Source organism: Macrotis lagotis, chromosome 2 (assembly GCF_037893015.1).
Source record: "Macrotis lagotis isolate mMagLag1 chromosome 2, bilby.v1.9.chrom.fasta, whole genome shotgun sequence".
Taxonomy (NCBI): Eukaryota; Metazoa; Chordata; class Mammalia; order Peramelemorphia; family Peramelidae; genus Macrotis; species Macrotis lagotis.
Genome location: NC_133659.1, coordinates 172,116,088 through 172,131,612, shown reverse-complemented (window position 1 = coordinate 172,131,612; position 15,525 = coordinate 172,116,088). Strand labels below are relative to the sequence as shown.

Below are 15,525 nucleotides of genomic sequence, written 5' to 3'. Positions count from 1 at the left end.
ACAGAAATGAGCACACCTACTCTGTGCAAAATGTTAGCTGATCTATGTATTATATTGTATTTATTGTATTTATTCTCTGAGGGAAGGGTCTTCACTTTATTTTCCTTTTAAATTTAGTGTTAGGATTATTTTTAATTTTAAAAATTAGAATGATTTTCTACTTAATGGAATAAAACCATTTAAGTATATGTTTACAGCCTCTTAATACTTTTTTGCATGAATTTCATCACATCAAACATCAATAATAGCTTATTTATGACTTCTTCTTTGACCTTTTTCATTCTCTTTGTGTATTCACTCCTGTATTTATTTTTCTTTGTATGTTATATATTTTTTTGATTCTATCATTTGATTTTTATGTTACTTTCAAAATTTTTTTCATTTTATTATCATTATTATCATTATTACTTATTTCAGTAGTCTACAATGTTGATAATAAAAATAGTCAAGTCTATATAGCATTTTAGTTTTTCGTTTTTGTTTTGCTTTTTTTTTTTTGCAAGGCAACAAGGTTAAGTGGCTTGCCCAAGGCCACACAGCTAGGTAATTATTAAATGTCTGAGATAGGATTTGAACTCAGGTACTCCTGACCCCAGGGCCGGTGCTCTATCCACTGCGCCACCTAGCTGCCCCTTATGTAGCATTTTAAGGTTGCTTTGCTTCATAGTTCTATGTGAAGTAAATAGAATAAGTTATGGTATTAGGATTCTACAGATTAGGGGAATTTGTACCTCTACAGAGTTTTCACTTCAATGCCAAGAAAAGCTTTTTAGCTGGTAGAGAAATTAACTTCATAGCAGCATAATCATGCAGTAGAGAGTTCTCTGTTATTGAAAATATTTAAGCAGAATTTCTATATAGGGATGGGGAATGGATTAGTGATCATACTACCTATGTGACTATGGGCAATTAATTTTAAAATCTCATTGAGCTTCAGCTTCCTCATTTATAAAATGATCAAGTTGAACTAAATGATGTAAAAGGTGCCTGCCAGCTAGAAACCTATAATTACACGTTTTCTAATGTCCCTTCTAACTCTAAAATGATATGACTAATAGAAAATATTTTTATCTATTTTTATCCCTTCAGTTTAAAAAAATAACTTACTTAGAAATTCTTTAAAAATTTTCTTCGAATTTATTTTAAAGACTTTCTGCAGTTCACTTCTTTCTATAAATTTGCTTTCTAGAATTTCTGGATTTCAGCATTCATTATAGAGTGTTGCAATAATTCTTCACTCCAGAATTCAACAGTAAAGTGTATCTAGATTGTTTTTAACTTTTTCTTTGAATTCAGGTTCATTATTAAGTCCAAAACAATTATACCTGTATAATTTTTGCCCAGTACAGAATATCTATAGATGGAGTTTGAATTTTGATTTTTTTTATTTTATTGATGTAATTAACATATATCTATATCTGTCTATCTATTTATGAATGTTAGACTAGGCATAAAATATCCATATCCATACACACACACACACACACACACACACACATACATACACATATATTAGAATGTAAACTCCTTGAGAGTAAGGGTTATTTCATTCTTTTATATCCACCTAGCCAAGTCCTGGATTTTTGAGTAGATGCTTACTAATTTTGAGTAGATGCTTATTGTTTTATTGTTAATATAGATTTTATTTTGACTCATATTTTAGAACAACAAAGAAGAATATTTTTGCCGCCACCACCCGGTATTAGAAAATGTGTAGTATCTACAAATATTTCTGCCACATCTTTAACAATAGATGGAATCAGGTATGATTCTTGACAACTTTATTAAGTTTCAGGAACTTCTTAGTTTAACTAAGTTTCTTTGCCTCTCTGTTCCTCCTTTGTCATGCAGATTTTCTTTTCTTTTTCTCTTTCCCCCCAATTCAGCTGTATTTTTAGTTCTAATTTTTTTTTCCTTCTCCTTTCCCTTTCCCCCACCCACTGAGGAAGCTAGAAAAACAAAACCCTTTACAAATAAAGGTGCTCATGCAAGATATTTTCTGCATTCAATGTACCTTCTTTAACCAGTTGGAAGAATTTTATTTCCCTTTCTCAGTTTTAGACTGTCTGTGACAGTGCTTGTGTTTAACTAAATAAGGAATCCAAAACCAAGTCTTTAATTCCATGCTTCTATCATCAGTCATATCTTTTTCAGAATCTATAATCCTTTTAAATCAAAAGATATTTGGTATCCCTTACTCCTCAGTAGCTATAGAGTCAAGTAAGGTCACGTTTGTCCTAAGTGTTCACCAGAACACCATTCTGTTGTTAGTTGCTATTTTTGTGTTGTCATTGGCACACAGTAGGCATGATGCATGGCATCTGTGTATGACACATAGTGTAACTTTCATGGTACATGGTATGTATTGCATAATACACAGGTTTTCTTACCTGCTACACAGTTGTTCTAGAAGAGGACCATGAGATCAGGGAGATGATGCTGTAACATGCAGGTGGGGAACTGTGCAAGGTCACCAGCCTCACTTTCTCCTCCAGAGCCCTTTGGATTCAGTGGCCAGAAATGGATCAGGACTTAGTGCATATTATGCTTTTCATGTTGCATTGTAATGAATTGAATTATAAAATGCTGGACCCAAATTGCTGGAATTTTAAAGATTTCTGCTTAAATATTTTTATCATAAAGTTATTTTTGGCTAACATTCTAGAAAAAACATAAAATTCTTGAGAATTTAAGGCCCAAAACAGTAGCTTCTGACAGCTGAATTTGGCCTCTTGAAAATATTTCCTAGTGTAAATACCTTTTGCCCTGTTTTAACCAAATATTTCTGCCTTGGAAAAGTAGACTCAAAAAAATAGTTATTGTTTATGTTCCAGCAGAAAGAAATAACAACTAATACCCGAAAAGGCCTTCTATTTTCCATCTCTCACTTTTATTTGTCTTCTACTTACTTTTCCTTTTAAAATAAATTTCCCCAAAAGGAATAGAAATGGGAATGGCAATTGATTTCCCCCAAATCTTTTTCTTTTCCAGGAGGGGTGAGACTCTTGTTATAGAGGTGAAAAAAAAATAGATCTTTACTTTCTTTGACTTCTGTCCTAACTTGTTTCTCTTAATTGATTTTGTCATATCCAACATTAAATGGACTGTTTAATAGAAACAATGTGAACCTGGAGAATGAGTGAGTGTTAGAGTCAGAGCCCACAAGAATATAGCTCAGAATCAAGTTTTAAAATTTATTTTATTTATTTATTATAAATATATATATATATATATAAAATGAGTATATATATATTTTTGAATAAATATATATATATAAAACTGTGTATTTCCTCTCATTCCTCAAAATATTAACTTAATTCTGTTTTCTTCAGATATGTGGTGGATGGTGGCTTTGTGAAGCAGTTAAATCATAACCCCAGGTTAGGGTTAGATATGCTGGAGGTGGTTCCAATTTCAAAGTAAGTTTCTCTATACTACTTGCAGTCAAAAACATTTGGTAGGAATGGTTCTTGAGATTGAGAAGGGAAGGCAGAAGAATGGTGGAATGGTTATGTTGTCTGGGAAATGTGCAAAAAGAATTTTTTGGAAAAAAAAGTCTTTAATTTTTATTTTTTTTAAACTTTGCTTGGTTTTGGAAGGAGTGAGGCAATGCAACGAACTGGTCGAGCTGGTAGAACTTCCTCCGGGACTTGCTTTCGAATCTACAATGAAGATTTCTGGGACCAGTGTATGCCTGACTATATGATTCCTGAGATTAAAAGAACTAGTTTAACATCAGTGATTTTAACCTTGAAGTGTCTTGCCATTAATGATGTTATAAGGTAAGGAGACAACTTGGACAAAGATAGGATCAAGAGGAATTAAACTTTTGAGTTCCTTGAGAAATGTTATCCTTTTACATTTACATGAGTTAGGACATTACTCTCTGTTCTTTGTAAGGTTTTTCTGTTCTTTCTAAAGTACTAGTAAAATTAAAAAGTAGTACAGGCAGCTAGGTGGCACAGTAGATAGAGCACCAGCCCTGGAGTAAGGAGTACCTGAGTTCAAATCCAGCCTCAGACACTTAATAATTACCTAGCTGTGTGGCCTTGGGCAAGACACTTAACCCCATTTGCCTTGAAAAAAAAAACCTAAAAAAATAAATAAAAAGTAGTCAAACTGGTAATTCCTAGATGACTTTAGAAAATGTTGAGGCTGATCCTTTGCCAGAATTTGAACCTTTACTTACAAGGATGAATCTGGTGTCCATGTCTGTTATGGGCAAGGTGTATGCAGCTTGGTTTTAGTGACCTTGACAGATCCTAAATCATAGATTCTTGGGATTTAGAGTTGGAAGGATCTCTTGAGGCAGAACAGCAGGAGACCAAATTCTAATCTGGAAATCAGAGAAAAAATGACAGTGAATCATTTTTCCAGCTCAAGTCAACATAAAAATGCAAAGAAACTGCAGAGTGGAGATGGAAGCTTGCCAGGAACAGTCCCTTCCAGCTCAGGGAAAGACTGTACACCAGGACAAGGAAAGATCTCAAAAATGCAGTATAAAGAAGCTTCAAATTGTGGAGGAAGCAAAAAGAAGGGCCAGCTGGCAGTGCTGTTACTCTATCAAATTCTAGGTAGATTCAAGTTGTATTGATATCAGATTTGGGATGAATTAAAGAGGGTACCCGTGCCTTAGAGTGTGTCCCAGGAGGAGGAGCAATAGTGGACATCCCAGACCCCCTGGGAATGACTTCCAGCCCAGTCTGAAGCCTCCATAAGACTAGCCAGGAAAGAAATTTCAGACAAATGGTTCAGTTCTGTCACTTGAACCAGCAAGGCTTGTCAGTTGACTGCTAGTAGCTGAGTTCAGGAGCAGTCCACTGAAACTCCAAATAGAGCAAACCCATAGTCCTGTAGCTCAGACACAAATCCAGGTCTCAGATTTGCAGGGTTCAGACAAAGAAAATCAGACTTTGCCTTAGATCAGACTACTTTGGAAGCACTGAATGCTTGCAGTTCTCTGGCCTGAACTATCCCTGAGATCCTGGAATAATTCAATAATAATTCAAAACATTCAATATTCCAAGAAAGGAGCACCACCTTAGACATTCCCTAATGTGGAGAGGCTAGCCTTAACATAAGTCTATGGTCAGGAAGTAGGCTGCAAGAATGAGCAAATAAAGAAGAACCTCCCCATAAAAAGCTATTATGTGACAAGTACTTCAAGATACAAATCTGAGTAAAACAGTGACTCCAAAACTTGTACAAGCAAAACAACAACAAAAAAAGCATAGCTTGGGCTCAAATTAAATTAGAATTCCTGGAAAATATGAAGTAAAAATTTGTTGAGTTTTTTAAAAGAGTTAAAAATTCTTTTATATTATTTTAATGAAATGAGAATGCTAAAGGAAAAAACTTGGAAAGAAATTGAGTATTATGAAAGAAAGAATTGTTAAGGGAATTAACGGGCTGGCACAAGCTACAAACTCCTAAAAATTATGATGAACCAAATAGAAAATAAAAACTCCGTAAGACAAATATTAAAAAAGTTAAATGATTTTTAAAACTTAGAAGAAAATATAAGGTATCTCAGCAATCACTGGCATGGAAAATGGAACAAGGAGAGATAATTTAAGAATCATGTACTTCCTAAAAACCATGACCAAAAAAAAAAAGGAACTTGAGCATCATATTTCAAGAAATCATAAAAGAAACCTGCCTAGATTTCTTAGAACCACAGGGCAAAGTACAAAAAATTTTTTTAAATTACAGAATCTACTTCCTGAAAGAAACCCCAATAAAAATCCCCAGAACATTATAATCAAAATCTAGAAATAGATAGTGAGAAGGAATGTGGGAGGAGTCATGGTCAGGATCACACATGATTTAGCAGCCATCACTTTAATGGAGTGGAGAACTTGGAGTGTAGTATTCCATAGTGCAAAGGATATAGGCTTGCAACCAAGAATAACTTGCCCCAAAAAGCTCAGTATAATCCTAAAGGGGGGAAAATAGATCTTTAATAGATCTGTACTTCAAGGCAATCCTTATGAAGAGACCAGAGGTAGAAAGAAACTTTGAAATGTATACATTGGCATCAGAGACATAATAAAACAAACATGATCAAACAATTATAAGGGACTAAACAAGGATAAACTGCTTATATACCAATATAGGGAAATGATAACATATGTCTCCTCTGCCTCTATCATCATCAGAGAGGACAAAGGAAGTCTAAATAGATATAGGACATGAAAGTGGTTCTTTTATGCTCTGATAATCATAAAAGAACAATGGAAAGGGAGAGATGGGGAATAAACTAGTGAGGAAAGAGAGCAGAAAGAGAAAATTATCCTCAGAATAAGAGTATATAAGTAGAAATCTATACAAACAATGAGGAAAGGATGTTAAATAAATGGATCACAAGAAAGAATACAGAGTTAGATACAAAAATACATCTCTGGGGCAGCTAGGTGGTGCAGTGGATAGAGCACCAGCCCTGGAGTCAGGAGAACCTGAGTTCAAATTCGACCTCAAACAATAATTACCTAGCTGTGTGACTTTGGGCAAGTGATTTGCAAAAGAAAAAATTAAGGAAATATATCTCACTAAACAGGGGAACCAAAGGAAAAAACAAAGAAGGAAAAGGGGGAATGAGAGGGGAAGTAAATCAAGGGAAGGATTAGCCCTAAGCAAAATAAATTCTAAGGAAGTAGAAAAATATTTATAGCAGCTCTTTTTTGCAGTAGTAAAGCATCAGAACTTGGGGAGAGGAGATATCTAATTTAGGGAATGGTGAAATAAGTTATGGTATATAAATATGATAGATATTGACCTCTAAGAAATGATGAAGTGAATGACTTCAAAGAAACCTGAGAAGACTAGTATGAACTGATGCAGAGTGAATTGAACAGAATGAGGAAAACAATCTTGTGAAAACAACTTTGGAAGATTGATCAGTTCACTGATTAACCATGATTCTAGATGACTCATATGGAAACATGCTACCCACCTCCCAAAAGAGAGGTGAAGGACTCAACATGAGAAGGAGGATGTTTCTGGATATGTCCAATGCGTAAATTTATTTTGCTTGAACATATTTGTAACAGGAGTTTGTTTTTCTTTCTCCTTCATTGAGGGAAAAGGGGGTAGAAGAGAAGGCAGCTTTTGCTGACTGGAAAAAATCTATTTAGTTCAGCCCCTTCATTCAGTAGAAGAACTTAAATGCTCAGAGAGTTGAAATGACTTGTCCAAAGTCACACATAACTAATAAATGACAGAACTAGAAGTATGTTAACATGATTTTATTGAGCATTTACTCATGGGGTAGATAACATGGTGAGACCAAAAAAAATTATGACATAGTTTTCACAGAGCTTACACTCTTGTTCATGAGAAAAGTCAAAAATTTGTAGCAGTATCATAGTGCTGATAGTGTGGAATAGGGCAAATATTAAAGAGGGAGGCTGCAATAGTGATAGAGTTTATTCAATCTCCTGGGAATCTAGTTCTGCTCATGTTGAGCATTGGAAACATTTTTTTTTTGCTTTACTAAAAATTTGATCCCTCAGTAGATCAAGGGAGCAAGAAGGCAAACTACTCTTCTGAGCTTAATTATTTTTTTTTAATTTTTATTTATTTAAGGCAATGGGATTAAGTGACTTGCCCAAGGTCACACAGCTAGGTAATTATTAAATGTCTGAGACTGGATTTGAACTCAGGTTCTCCTGACTAGGGCTGGTGCTCTATCCACTGTGCCACCTAGCTGTCCCCTGAGCTTAATTCTTACCAGCAAGAAAGAACTAGTTGGCAAGAACCCAGGGTGGGGGTGGGGGGAAGGGAAGTGACCATGCCACTGTGAAGTCTGTCTTATGAGGGAAGACAACATATCAAATATGTGCCCTTGAACTGAAGCAAAATTCAAATAGTTTAGAAAAAACATAATTAAGATTTGATAGCTAGAAATATAGGCCATCTGGTGAAGAGGGTCTGGAAACCAGGTCATATCAAGAGCAGCTAGAGAAATTAGAAATGTTTTACCTGAACCAAAGGAGAGATGTAATTGCTGTCTTCTGGTGTTTGAATTGATGCTCTGTAGAGGAAGGAAAAGGTATATACTGTCTTGTTCTAAGACCAGAAAAATTTGGACCAGTGGTGAAGGACAAGTATTTAGCAGATGGAGTGGTGAACTGAGAGAACATTCTGCCTTTTTGATAGTGAACGCTCTGCTATGAATGAAACTATGACTATAAAAAACTTTTATTAAAGACTTAATATATGTAAAGACTTAATATATGTAAATATATGTGGGTGCTGAGAAGAGGAGATAAAAATACAAAAGTGGAGATAGTCCCTGCTTTCAAGGAGCATTCTAATTGGGGAGACAGCATATATAGGAGTTCTCAATTACATGTCAGAGAAAAAATCCCTTGGTCCTCAGGGTGCAATGCAGATGATAATCCATGTTCTTTGACGTCATTTCTACTGATAACATTATATTCATTTTTGATACTGAACCACTAGGCTAAGGACTCTAGTGGTAAGAATTTTCTTTTCCCAATATACTTTAGCTTGGATTACTGGGTTGAAGTATCTATAAAAGCAATTACCAGGAGCTCATCTCCATAGGGGTTTCTTCCTGAGGTGATGGCTGCAAGGGCTGGGCTGGAGCGGGGCTGCCATTCCTGGGCTTCTTGGGCTTATCTGCCCATTGGCAGCCGTTGGTCAGGTGTGGGTGTTGCTGGTGGTGAAGCAGATTGGCCTCTGCAGGGTTTGTTCTCTTCAGTGACAATTCTGGGCTGTGGGCCCTGGCCTGCTGCCAGACCAGTGGTCTGAGCACTGTTATTTGCAGAACATAAGTTCCAAGCCAGGGGCTTTCCTCCATCAGGACCTGAGGGGAAGTGGCTACAGAGCTGGCAGCCATGCCTGATCTAGCACCTGCTAGCTCCTGTCTCCTCCTTAGGGAGTCTTGCCTGCTCCTGGGGGGGGGGGGCCTTCTTTGGCATTAGTGGGGATGACTACCACCATTCAGCAGTAGTAGTAGCTGCCTGCCTCAGCTCTCTCCCCTTAAATCTTTCCTTCATTCAGCCACCAAAGTGATTTTCCTTAAGCATAGATCTGTCTCTGTCACTCTCCTTAAACCCCAATGGCTTCCTGTCAGCTTGTCATTGAAAGCCCCTTCCTCCCGTAGCATCTTCTTAGAGTTTACTCTCCTGGGACCTGCCCTCCTCAAACAAGATGCTCTCCTTCCTGAGATTTCTATAGTTCCAATTAAAATCCCATCTTCTCCACAGGAAAACTTTCCCAACCCCCCTGAAATCTGGTGCCTTCCCCTCTGTTCATTATTTCCCATTTATCCTCTATCAAGATTGCTTTGAATAGATTGTTTGCACATTTTCTTCTTCATTAGGTTGTAAGCTCACTGAAATCAAGAGTGTCTTTTGTCTCTTTGTATCTGTAATTCTTAGCTTAATAAATGTTTACTGATTGATTGACCATTGTCAGGAGTTGCTTACTCAGATCAGTGATGCAGAGCGTTAAGCCCAAAGCCAAGCCAGTGGTCTGGGGCCCTGCACATGTCTCTCAGGTCTACTGTTACTGGAAGTATTAAAAAAGAAAGACTGACTTGATCATCTGTAAAGAGTATTATCAAGAAAATTCTTGCATTAGATAGGAAGTTGAAGGAATGGCTTCTAAGGTCCTTTTCACTTTTAAAAGTCTGTAACTACAAAAGCAGGAGAAGATCAGGAAAGAGGAGAAATGTGGGATTCAATAGGTCTATAAAAGTTTTCTTAAAGGAGTAAAGTTTAATTTAAGCTGGATTTTTAAATATGGGCAAGATTTGGATAGATGGAGAGAGGGATGCAGTCAGAAATCAGATTTTATTAAAGATGTTATTTCTCCTGAATCTAAATTCTCAAACGAATTTGACTTGTGAAACTGTGAGCTGTTGGGTCAGGGCATTGTGAGCCCTGTAACCTTCTTTTGCATTTCATTTACATACCTAGGTTTCCCTATTTGGAACAGCCGGATGAGAAACTTATTTTAGAGGCTCTTAAACACCTCTATCAATGTGATGCTATTGATAGGTAAGAAACAAATTATTTCTTTATGGTTTTAATGGGATTCAGCAAATCAGTTGCTTAATTTGTTCTTATCCCAACTCCTCTTTGTCTTCACTCTTCCCTCTACTCTGTGGTTTCCAGTTCTTCCATTTCTCAACTCTCACTTTTACAGTATTGGTCCTACAGTTAACCAGTTCACTGTCCTCTTAGTTTTTGCTTAAATCTCTTTATTGCTAACAAGTCAGTTGACTGACAATCTAGAATATTCTTTACAATCTGAATTGCAAACCAGTGATCCCTAGTTAACCAACAAGCATTAAGAGTTTACAATGTGGGGCAGCTTGGTGGCTTAGTTGGGGTGGCTTGGTGGCACAGTGGATAAAGCCTGGAGTCAGGAGTACCTGGATTCAAATCCGGTCTCAGACACTTAATAATTACCTAGCTGTGTGGCCTTGGGCAAACCACTTAACCCCATTGCCTTGCAAAAACCTAAAAAAAAAAAAGTTTACAATGTGCTTAAATACTGTAGAATCAGAAAAAAAAAGCAAAAACATTGAAGTTCAACTTTTTTTTTCAACTTTTCAACAGAAGAGGCACAGAGGTAATCTGGAAGTGCCCTATTAGTAGAATCAAAACTTTGCTTTACCTCTTTCTCTTTCCCTTAAAGAGATTGGAATATGTTCGAAAGACAAGGCTAAAATCAGTTTTCTTACCAGAAGTACTTTCTAGACTTAAGAACTGTGATTAACATAATGATCAAACACATTCCAGAAGACTCATGATAAAACCTGTTGCCCTCTCTTGAAAGGAAAGTTCAAAGGGAGGTGTTTTTTTGAGGGGTGAGGGTTGGAGGAAATTGACTAACATGGGAATTTGTTTTGTTTGACTGTAATGATTTTGTTTTTCTTGATTTCTGAATGAGGAGATATAAGGAGTGAGAGGTAGGAGGGAAAGAAGGCAGATATAAAAGTAAAGTAAAAGCTGAATTTTTTTTGAAAAGTACTTTCCACTCACATATGGATATCTAGCTTTGTGCAAGTCCTTCTAAGTAAAATTATGCTAGGTGAAAGTTTCTCTACCTGGATAATTTGTTAGTTATCTTCAGCTGCACATATTTGTAGGAAAAGAATGATTTGTCTCTTGTTTGTCCTGAAAGATTTACCTTACAAATATAACTTCCTTACAAAAGAATAACTTAAGGACTTTTTCCTTTTTCCTAAGGAGTGGCCATGTGACAAAACTGGGTTTATCAATGGCAGAGTTTCCCCTCTCTCCAAATTTGACCTGTGCTATCCTAAAGGCCGCTTCTTTGGATTGTGAAGATCTCCTGCTTCCAATAGCAGCAATGCTGTCTGTAGAAAATGTCTTCATTAGGCCTGGTAAGAAGCTAACTGCTTCATTCTTGTTTTAACTTTGGAGAGGAATGTCCTTAACCTCTGTTGTTAGAGTAGAATGAAAGGAAGTAATTCTAGGAATGTCATCAACAATTTTTTTCTTTTAGTTTTTTTACATTAATACACATTTGTGGAATAAAACCATTCCCATAATACAGTATGATTTAAAAAAAGGTGATTGTACTTGAAACTGCAACTCTGCTAAGCATAATTTGCTATCCTTTCAAATATATAACAAAATTATGATGTAAATTTCTTTTTTTATCCTTCCCCTACTAATTTTAATATTTTTGAGATGACTGAACTTGCATATTTATTTGGCTTGAGTGCATTTATTGTTTGGAAGTTAGGCAGTATTATATAGTGAATAATTTAGAGACAAATTCAAATCTCACTTCTGACACTTATTAATTATGAAATACTAAGAATATCTTTTCAACTCTACATTCCTTAGATAATTCCCTAGGAATTAATTGGCTACTGATTCATAGATGGGTTGTTGTCTTAATGGAAAGTCTCCCATCCCTTCCCATGCTAACAAATCACAGACTCAATGCATACTTTTTTTTTAGGCTTGTTTTTTTTTTACAAGACAAATGGGGTTAAGTGGTTTGCCCAAGGCCACACAGCTAGGTAATTATTAAGTGTCTGAGACCAGATTTGAACTCAGGTACTCCTGACTCCCAAGGCCAGTGCTTTATCCGCTACACTACTACACCACCCCACAAAGTATTTTTTTTAAGGGTTTTTTTTTCTTGCAAGGCAAATGGGGTAAAGTGGCTTGCCCAAGGCCACACAGCTAGGTAATTATTAAGTGTCTGAGACCGGATTTGAACTCAGGTACTCCTGACTCAAAGGCAGGTGCTTTATCCACTGCACCACCTAGCCACCCCTCAATGCATACTTTTTGAAAAAGCTAATCTAAATAGTAAGGTGTGACAGTATGCAGGGGACTGAAAGTCCTAATTTTACTATGTGAACTTTTTTTTTTTCCACTCCTAGGATACAAATGCTAGTCTGTAGGCACTACATTTAATATTAAGGGGGAATGAGGGAACCACAGATTTCCAAGCATGTGGAACCATATGAGTTAAATGACAAGGTACTTTTGATGACCAGTGAGTAGTCCAGTTTGGCTAAAATGTAAAATATGTAGAAGGGAGTAGTATAAGATTAGATTAGAAATGTAGATTTGCACCTGGTTGCCTTGAGGGCCAAGCTGATAAGTTTGAATTTTTATGGTAGTCAACTAGGGAGTCACTGAAGATTTTTGAGCAGAGGAGTTACATTACCAAATATGTTGGCACTTTTTCTCTGAGATTTTGATCGCCAGGTCTTTCTAATACTGAGTTTGGTTCTCAAGAACTAAATAAATCTGCTACACAGTACATTGATGTGTTTCTTTTCAATTAAGTGGATAAAGAATGCCAATTATCCAGGCTATGATATGGAGTTGAAAAGACAGCTTGCTTAGACATTGCAGATTGAAGACAAATTGGACCCAGAATCATGGAGAATAGCTTGTCATATCCAGTGATCTGAAGGTCCCTATACGTCTCTAAATCATTGACCCCTATTTTTAAAAACGTGAATATGTTCTGGTCATGTGGTGAGATCACAAAATAACCCAGTGGAAGGAGCTCACATATTCTATCAGTCCTTGTGATATCATGAAAGTAAAAATAAGCCACACACACACCCCAACATTGGTAAGTGAGTGAGTCCCTGTGGTGATCTTAGGGCAGAACATGTACAGTAATCAAACAGAGCAACCAGGCAGGTCTAGGACTCCTGTGTGAACCACCAGAAAGAAATCCTGCATCAAAGAAATCCAGTGGTGTATTTGAGTATTTCTCAAGGGATGTTCTATGTCAATAAAATGAAGCATTGGATTATTACCTAGGATACCACCTTTCAATGCTTGAAAATCTGTCTGAAAATGACTTCTAATCTGACTAACTTTTCTTTTTCACTTTGTTGTTCTTGTTATTGCTTCTCTTTTTTAGTGACATTGTCACTTGCCCCTGTCTCTGCCCCCAACACATACATAGTAGCATCCTTTCATAAAACTTAGTGGGTCTTCCTGCTTGTGTGACCTTGGTCAAATCACTTAGTCTCCTTCATGGGCCTTAGTTTTCTCATTGGTTGTACTAGTTGGCTTGTGAGGCTTCTTCCCAGCCAGATTTATGCTCTTCTCAGCCAAGCAGAACAAACCAGGACATTGACCCCGTCTGAAAAGGAGATCATATTTTATTCTGCATCTGCTGTCCACCAACACATTTTTTGATACATAGGAAGTGTGCTTCATCTCATCCCTCCCAAGTCTCTAGTTACTCGGTCTCACAAATTCCACTTTCTCATCTTGGGTAAATATTTCAAAATGTGTTCTCCCATGCAACAACTGCTGCGTGTTTTTTTTTTAAGCTAGAGATTAGACAGCTATTCTCCTGAATTGTTGATTGATAAGAAGAACCAGTAGCATTTTGAAATGCTCTGAAAAAAAGATAGAGGAGTTTTACTCATCTCTTGATCTTGGAGCAAGAAATAACAAAGCTTCTCAAATAGCTTCATTATGAAGAAAACAACAGTTATAGAATAAGAAGCAGAGAAGTTGGGAGATGGGGAAGGAATATTCCATAAGTCTAATTCTGAGATTAAAACTCCTCATGTGAGCTTTTCTTTCCTATGGCCACCAGAAAGTACTGGGCACAAGATGCATACTGCCTGCATTTTGTGAGGGTCTGAAATAATCCTAAAACAGTGCTTCAGTTTAACAGTCCACTGAGCATTTAAATGCTCACAGAGTATACAGACAGTACTATAATAGGCAGATCCCTAAAGTGAAAGGCTGCCAACTCCTATTATCCTTTGGCCATATTATCCTTTGGAATGTTTCTAGCCGAAAGATTTTTATTTGCTTGTCCTGGTAAAGGAAAGTAGTATAGAAGACCTTTGCCTTATTGTAGTATATCAGTGATGTATTAACTCCATTTTACTGAATCAGCAGACAAGAGCCTTCAGCCCTTCAGCTCTTTAGATAATAAATGATCACATTTATTTGTAGATAATTTGTAGATACTCAGCCTTCAGGGACATTCCCTCAGATTTTTTTTTTATTGACATATGTCAATTTTAGATTCACCCTCCATGAGCTTTGGTGTAAGTAGGACTTCCCATCCACCACATCTCCTCTGATAGATAACTTGTACCTCTCCCAGCTAGGTTTAAAGAGTCTTATCACAACAAGTTGGACCACCAGGTCAAGAATTTTTCCTTGCTAAGGCCATTTGTGAAGAATCTGCTACTGCATGGAGAGATTGTATCTGCATAGGTGGAGGGATTCCCCACCCTCATGAAGTCAGAAATCTTTACAGATAAACCACATGGCTTGGAAAGGAATACTTTAGTTTCCCCTCTCCTTCCCTTGCTACTCACCTTCCTTTTCTTTTCTTTTAACTTTGATATTCTTTTTTTTCTTTTTTTAATTTAATATTTATTTATTCTCATTTTGTACAAATAATGTTTTTTATACATTAATAAAATATTCTTGTTTAAGAGTAAACAAAATACCCCCCTCCCAAAAAAATAAGGACTTGCTTGACTAATAAAATAAAGGGGAGAGAAAAAATTAAAATTAAAATTAAAAAAATAATAGTAATAATTATAGGTATGGCCTGGTGGCGCACTGGACGGAGCACCAGCCCTGGAGCCAGGAGCACACGAGTCTATATCCAGCACCATACACCAATCACCCAGCTGTGTGACATGCAAACCACCCCAACCCCACTGCCCTGCAAAAACCAAAAAAAGAAAAAAAAGACCCAAAATAATATAAAATAGTAATAATAGTAGGGGCAGTTGGGTGGCGGACAGAGCAATGGCCCTTGAGCCCAGAGCACCCAGGTCCAAATCCAGCCTCAGACACCCAAAGATCACCCTGCTATGCAGCCCCAGGCAGGCCACCCAGCCCCATTTGCCCTGCACCCCCCCAAATAATAATAATAATAAAAAATGTGCTTCAGTCTTTGTTCCAAAGCCACCAACTCTGTCGCTGGTGGGTCACATTCGTTTTTCTTTTTTTTCTTTTTCTTTAGCTTTTTTCAAGGAAAATGGGGTTAAGTGGCTTG

At 36.8% G+C, this 15,525-nt stretch overlaps 1 protein-coding gene across 2 annotated transcripts in view; it reads left to right on the top strand.

The window, feature by feature from the left end:
• Positions 1 to 15,525, top strand: part of DHX40 (DEAH-box helicase 40) — a 53,747-nt gene that overhangs the window by 22,807 nt on the left and 15,415 nt on the right. For both annotated transcript variants that reach the window (XM_074223575.1, XM_074223576.1), the window contains 5 exons: positions 1,664 to 1,763; positions 3,333 to 3,419; positions 3,600 to 3,782; positions 9,948 to 10,028; positions 11,226 to 11,383. In XM_074223575.1, the coding sequence (XP_074079676.1) occupies positions 1,664 to 1,763; positions 3,333 to 3,419; positions 3,600 to 3,782; positions 9,948 to 10,028; positions 11,226 to 11,383 (609 nt within the window). The remainder of the gene's footprint in view (positions 1 to 1,663; positions 1,764 to 3,332; positions 3,420 to 3,599; positions 3,783 to 9,947; positions 10,029 to 11,225; positions 11,384 to 15,525) is intronic.